At 43.3% G+C, this 7294-nt stretch overlaps 1 protein-coding gene across 2 annotated transcripts; it reads left to right on the top strand.

The window, feature by feature from the left end:
* Positions 1-4343: 4343 nt before the first annotated feature.
* Positions 4344-5460, top strand: LOC121857150 (cuticle protein AMP2-like). Of its 2 annotated transcripts, none has more exons than XM_042353052.1 (3): positions 4344-4453; positions 4782-4990; positions 5104-5460. In XM_042353052.1, exons 1-3 carry the CDS (start codon positions 4445-4447, stop codon positions 5291-5293), a joined length of 408 nt encoding a protein of 135 aa, XP_042208986.1. In that variant the 5' UTR covers positions 4344-4444; the 3' UTR covers positions 5294-5460. The 2 variants fall into 2 exon arrangements, with proteins under 2 accessions (XP_042208986.1, XP_042208977.1); XM_042353043.1 differs by having other exon boundaries at positions 4424-4453; positions 4773-4990.
* Positions 5461-7294: the final 1834 nt, after the last annotated feature.

Below are 7294 nucleotides of genomic sequence, written 5' to 3'. Positions count from 1 at the left end.
AGAGTTCCATATCGTCTTTGTTTCCTGAGCCAGAGACAGTGAGGCTGTGTGTGTGTGTGTGTGTGTGTGTGTCACCTCCTGTACACAAAGACCACGCCTCCTGTACACTAAGACCACACCTCCTGTACACTAAGACTACACCTCCTGTACACTGGAGACCACACCTCCTGTACACTGCCACGCCTCCTGTACTAAGACCACGCCTCCTGTACACTCCACCTCCTGTACTGAGACCACACCTCCTGTACACTAAGACCACGCCTCCAGTACACTGAGACCACACCTCCTGTACACTAAGACCACACCTGTACACTATGACCACACCTCCTGTTCACTAAGACCACACCTCCTGTACACTAAGACCACACCTCCTGTACACTAAGACCACACCTCCTGTACACTAAGACCACACCTCTTGTACACTAAGACCACACCTCCTGTACACTAAGACCACACCTCTTGTACACTAAGACCACACCTCCTGTACACTAAGACCACACCTCCTGTACACTAAGACCACACCTCTTGTACACTAAGACCACACTTCCTGTACACTAAGACCACACCTCTTGTACACTAAGACCACGCCCTAGGGTCTTATCACCAGAAGAAAGAACTACACGCTCTTCCACCCTGACACTTCACACCAGATTATCACCTGACTAGAGTTTTTCCTCAGTGATAATCTACCATGAATGACATCCATAAATCCGACTCATGTAACCTCGAGTCTTCACCTGAATACACGATTAGAGTTACTTAAAGTTTTTTGTTTTTATTTAATTCTACTCTTTTAATCATCCTTCAGGTATACGTCAGCTCGATTATCCAGTAAGGTGAGGCAGTAAATGATTTAAGTGTCATTTTGCCAGGTAATATAATCCTCATGGCAGGTAAAGCAAAGGTGTGTTAAGTGTAGAGGAGAGAAACTTTTTGTTTGTTAATTAGATAAAAAAGGACGATGAGAAATTTTGCAACACATAAATCATCCAAGATTTTTTTTTTACCAAGGATAACAGTTTATTGTGTACCTATACACTACATACTCGTCCTGTGATCAGTAACGCAAAAAAATTATTACAGTCACAGATAAGTCACAAAGAGTGTTTATCAGACTCCAGTGGTTGGGATATTGTGGCGTTGAGTGTTCGAATGAGTGTTTCCAGTTGACTTGTGTTGAGTTTAGTACATTGAGGAGTTGTCTCAGCTACTACTCATGGTATTCTGAGGCTAGTGGTTCCAGGGGCTGAGTTAGTTGACTACTGTAGGTGGCTGAGGCTGCTGGGTCAAGGTAACGGATCATCCATGTGTGCGTGTGTGTATCATGGGAGAAGAGGGAGAGGGGGAGAGGTGAAGGGATAAGAGGAGGGGGAGAGGGGGAGGAGGGGATTATTTCGGGAAGGAGGGGGGAGAGGAGGAGGAAGGGGTTATTTAGAAAACAGGGAATGGAGAAAGGGAGGGGAAGAGGAAGGGGGATTAAGGGGATAAGGCTACAAGAATAAAGGGGTATGGAGGCTAAGGTATAGAAAAGGGGACATGGTACCAGGGCCACTAAATATACCATAGGAATAGGGGAAGGAGAACGTAGGGGGAGTGAGAGGGTCAGTGTGGCGGGCACAAGCAAGTACTCCTCTAAGGCTCTTTGTTTTTATATCAGAATCCGGATCTGAATCGGATTAACTACTAAAACGTAAACACGAAGAAAACAAATTATATACTGAAGTACCAGAAGGTCATTGGAGTACTAATGGGAAAAAGGCCCAAGGAAGTGACACTCATTGGAACATTAAATAAACCTTTAATAAATTTAATATACATAAGCATTTGTGAAGTAAGGAGACAAATATGACATAGACAGTTAATGAACGAAAAAACAACTATTGTTTGTTTTATATTTACACAAACACGAATCACGGAGTTAAATAGACGACAAACGAATAAACAAACAAACAATGAAATAAAAACAAAAATAGAAATACAATAAAATTAAAATAGTCACTAAAGACACAAACACAACTCACAAAAACAAAACAAAGAATAAAAGTCAGACAAAAAACGAATAAAAGCCCTAAATAAAAGCATAAAAACCAAAGCAAACACTGAATAAAAAACAACAAACACCACTAACTTCATCTCCCATCTAAATCACCTTCCCAAAATACCTGACAATTAGCAGATACTTAATTACAGGTGCATCATAAACACAAGACCAATTAAAGATTCCACAGGTAACCAATTAGCAGTGCTCTTAACTAGTAACCGGTGGTATAAATCCCCAGCACAGTAGGAGTAGGAGTAGCAGCAGAGGTCGATCATAGTAATTTACTGTATGTATCAAGAACTGCAGTTACCAATCAGTATATTTGGTAAATCAGTTGGAGATCGGTCAGTCTGAATGGAGGTGGCGAGTCAGTGAGTCGGGAGAAATAGTTGGAAGGCGTCAGTCACTCAGTAGAGGCAGTATTGATGAGTAACTCAGAACAGGTAGTGTAAATTAGTGAATCAGAAGTCAGTGAAAATCAGTATATTAAGAACAAAATCGTAGGAAATTTTCAGAATCTAAAAATAAGGAAATACGTTGACTAGAAATTATACCAATTAGCAGAAATAACAATCAGAAAATCAAGATGATATTTGAAAATCGGTAAAAATTCGACACCAATTAAAAATCAGTCAATTGAAATCAGAAACTCAAAAAATCAGTCTATGAAAACAGCAGAAACACGAAGCGGCGAACGTCAGTCAATAATGAACGCCAGAGTTAGTTTGTTGTCTACTGATAATGTACGTCAGCATACAGCAGTAACTCGGTGAAGGGCGTTGAACAGCTGAACCACACGAGTGGACTGACCCAGAAGCCAGGAATGAGGTATCGAGGCCGTTGTGGGGTAGTGGTCAGCCAACTTGCAAGGCGACCTGAGGTACCACGGATCGATCGTAGGTTGTAAGGAGGGGAGGGGGGTGGTGTCTTTCTGTGTTGAGTGAGGCTGATTGTGTGTGCGTGTGCGTGCGTGTGTGTGCGTGCGTCAGCTAAACTCAGAATAATTTTAAAGCTACCTGATCGTCTCAAACTTTAGATCCAACTCTAAAGTTTTTGGATATGCTAATCGTTTTATGAAATCTAAATAAATCAGTTACTGAACATTAATCTAACTAACTGCAGGAGTTTGGACTGGCTGAGCTCCAGAATTTTAACCAATATCTTAGACTATAAATTAACTAACTTACAAATTTTAGATGCAAGGCAGTTTTAAGAGATTCAAAATTAACCTGGTCTTCCTCACCTGGTCGGCTAATCTGGGAAATTTGATCCGCTTAATATCAGAACCTTACAATAACCAACTCCCAAACATAGAGTAGATTATCCCTAGCCTAAAGACCAGTTAATTTCCACGCCAGAGAGTCCGCTTCACACGTGAGCAGTGCCCCTCAATCTGCGAAGGTAATGTATGCAAATTGGCCCCAAGTTAATTTGATCTCAGCGATTTTGTGATATTCTGTTCTGGGTATTATTATTTTTTTTCTTCTTATGAGATCCTTAAGAAGGTTCTACATTAACTTAAGGCAGCAGTGTATCCGTGAAGCTTCTGGTATCGAGTGTCCGAGTGTGTCTACCTAGCGCTTGTCCGTGTGTGTGTCAGCGTCTACTTAGCGCATGTCTGTCTGTGTCAGTTTCTACCTAGCGCGTGCCTGTGTGTGTATGTGTGTGTCAGTGTCTCCCTAATCGCTGTTTGTTTACAGATATTTATTGTGAATTTATAACGTTTTGTGTACGTAGATATAGATATATGTAGATCGTGTATGTGTGTGTGTGTAGAGTCGTGTGCGTTTTGAGCTTCGTGTGTGGGGGGGGGGGTATTTGGGAGGATGTGTACAAGTTCATTTATTGTACCATCGTCACCATCGTCACTATCGTCACAAGTCCTCGTCACCAGCGTCACCATCAGCACTCCAGCATCACCGTCACACACTGTAAAGATACGAAGAAACATGTGACTCGTGAGGTAGGTGACCAGACCTGGCTCAGCTCTTTATATACTCGCCTCAACACTCCAGAAAGGACAGCATCACTTTCCCTGCCTAACCTTCAGCCCCACCAAGGTAAAACAAATGATATATCGAACTAGGTCGTTGGTCACATTACTACTATGTGACCTGTCTTTTATCTTAAACCCAGGTCTTATTATGTCTCTTAATCTCCTTAAACCCTCCCCCCTCCATCTCTCTCTCTTCCCCCCCTCACAAGTCTACTTCACCTTCTCTCCCCCTTCCCCTCCCTCCTCCCCCCCACAATCTAAGCCTTCTGCCCCCCTCCCCCTTTCTAATATCACCATCACCGCCCCCCATCCATGGTCACCTCACCCCCGACACCTTGGCGACCTGGGTATAAAAGAGTGCAGATGAACTGTCACCTGTATAGTGTGGTTGCTGAAGTGCTCTTAAGATGAAGCTGGTGAGTAAACATACAGCTGTCTGCCACCTCTTGAGGGGATTTAAGCCGAGGGTTTGGTATTATCTTAGATAACCCGAGAACAGTTCTTACGAGTAACTTTGTTCATGTTTGAGATACGTGTACATCAGTCTGGTGCGTGGAATGTGAAGTGTTGCTGTCCTGTAACTTGTGCTCTTGTGTCTTTGTATTTTAATTTGCGGTAATGATTAAGTATTTTGTTGTTGAGTTTCAGCCAGTTGCAGATATATTGTTGCGTTTCAATTAGTGGTAGTTGTTGTGTTGGTTTGTAGTAGTTGTAGTGTTGGTGGTAGTTGTTTAGTTGTTTCAGGTTGTATTAGTGGTGGTGTTGGTGGCCGGGGTCCTGGCAGACAAGAAGCCCCTCGTCGACCCTCCCGTCGCCATCTTGCACAGCGAACAGCATCACCCAGACGTGACCGGCGCACACAGCTTCGACTTCGAGGCGGAGAATGGTATCAAGTTGCACGTGTCTGGCTCTCAGGGCGAGAACGGCGGAGCCAACAGCATCGGCTACTGGAGGTGAGCTTCTGCTAATTATATATCATCGTCTGGTTGATTATAGTGTAAATTATACAAGTATTTATAATTTGGAACTGATTGAATTATGGTCAAACTTTCTCCTCCTCCTCCAGCTACCCATTGGAGGACGGTAGTGTGGCATCACTCAAGTTCGTGGCGGACGAGTTTGGTTACCAGCCCCAGTCCGACCTGCTGCCCGTGGCTCCTGAGTTCCCTCACCCCATCCCCGACTTTGTCCTAAGGCAGATCGCCTTCGCCGAGGCCCAGAGGGCGCAGCAGTCTCGGGAGGATTACTCCAAGTGAGCCTCACCGACCTCCACCCCTGACCTCTGACCTACTCCACCATGTCGCTCTCATAACCCAGTGACCTTATTTTTTTATTAAACTATTTATAATTCTGCTATTTATAAAATCTTTATCATAACTTTGTACCTGTATGAAGGACATATTAAATTATTGTGGCAATCAAATGTTTTTTTTCTTCTGTTACAAAACAAGAAACTACCTGAGGTCGTCCTCCATCAATTTTCTTATTCCTGAAGATTTCTGTATTTGTTGACATTACAAACAAATAAAACATGTAAATACCATCAACAACTAAGTTAGTATTTTCCTCATAAGTCGCTGATCACGCTGCTGGTACCAGAGTGAAAACTTAAGCTCAAAAGCTTCAGCCTCCAGACGCGGGGAAACTTGTGCAATAAAAGTTTACACGAATACCTATTTAAGAGAAGGCAAGAGGCAGGAGCGGCAGGCATGAAGTAGCCCAGCTAGCGGGGGGTAACGTGCGCCTCTGGTCAACACGGGCGTCAAGTGAGCCAAAAAAAGTACACCACAAAAGTGCGCCACAAGGGTACGACAGTAGAGTGCGGCCAACTCACCACCGCACTCTGCCTCTTGTCCTCCCGCGTCCCGCCAGTTTTTGCTCGTATCTGGTTATTTAGTCCTGCATAAGTATTTAGCTGAAATTCCTTAACACGAAGCATTAACATACGAATTTGTTAGTAGTGTACGTGAGCACTGATCTGATGCCGATTGTTTGGCGATGATTGTGAGGAAGAGAATTGTCTTATATTAGCAAGAGAACAATTTTCAGTGACACTCGCTATGTAGACAAGAACTAAATCGAGCTGCAGGCGACAGTGGTGACACGATTACCATATACAACCACGAAGGAAACTGGACAAAAACAAAGCTATGTCGATTTTCCTATGACAGGCCTGGCTGCTTGATGAAAGAACCCAGTTAACCATGGCGATACTCCCTCGTGGTAACACTAACACACGAAGCAGAAGAACCAACAATAATATCCCGTCTGTGTCGAGCAATTAGCTTTTATCACAAACCTAACATTACGTTCCATTTGTATTCATCAATAATGTGACTAGTGGCGCTGCAGCATGGAGGCAGAGAGAACTAAGAGTGTGTGTAGAAAGAGAGAGAGATAATGAGACAGTGAGAGAGAGAGAGAAAGAGAGCCAGCGAGCGTGAGTGTGTAGAAAGATCACCAGTTATCGAGTATGTCTTTCTTTATAAATATTTGTGTAAATTTTCTGTCAAATAAGTCATGTAATTTTAATCAAGAATCTTATCCATACACAATTTTGTTCAGTTAATTCGGTTATGTCATGTCCCTCAAGTGAGACTGAAAGCCCCTGTAGCTATACCTTGAAGACAGAACCTGGCCTCAGGATACAAGACGTTAAACCATCACAGTGGAGGACAGTTGCTTCAAATTATCTTTTTTAAACCTCCAAGTAAAAGATAAGAGGTCAATGGTGTAGGTCAGAGGTCATGGTCTAGGTCACATGAAAGGTCATTCTGATTTCTTCAACTTACAGACTTTTATTTAAGAGACACAAAGAAGGTGCGATTATTTTGATTTTTTTTTCGTCTCGTGTTGTTGTTGTTGTAGTTGTTGTTGTTGTTGTCGTTGTTATTGTTGTCGTTGGTATTGTTTTTGTTGTTATTGAATGTTGTTAATTGCAGTTACTTTTATCGTTTTCAATATTATCATAATTGTTCTTATGGTATTATCGTCCTTCTCTCTCCCCCCCTCCCCCTCCCTCCTACCCCCCTTCCCCTCCCCTACCCCCTTCCCCTTCCCCCTCCCTCCTCCTCGCCCTTGACACAGACAGGTAGACACTCCAAGACTTCCTCACCGCCATATTTTCCCCAGCTGACCTGATTTTGAGGTTTAGTAAATTATTTATTGTTTTTGTCTTTACCCAGGGAACGGAGTGGTGTATGGGGGCGGGGGGGCTATGTGGGGGTGGGGGCGGGGGGGTGCTTGTATGTCGGGGT

Source organism: Homarus americanus, unplaced genomic scaffold (genome assembly GCF_018991925.1).
Source record: "Homarus americanus isolate GMGI-L3 unplaced genomic scaffold, GMGI_Hamer_2.0 scaffold1024, whole genome shotgun sequence".
Taxonomy (NCBI): Eukaryota; Metazoa; Arthropoda; class Malacostraca; order Decapoda; family Nephropidae; genus Homarus; species Homarus americanus.
This window is presented reverse-complemented; position numbering and strand designations above follow the sequence as displayed.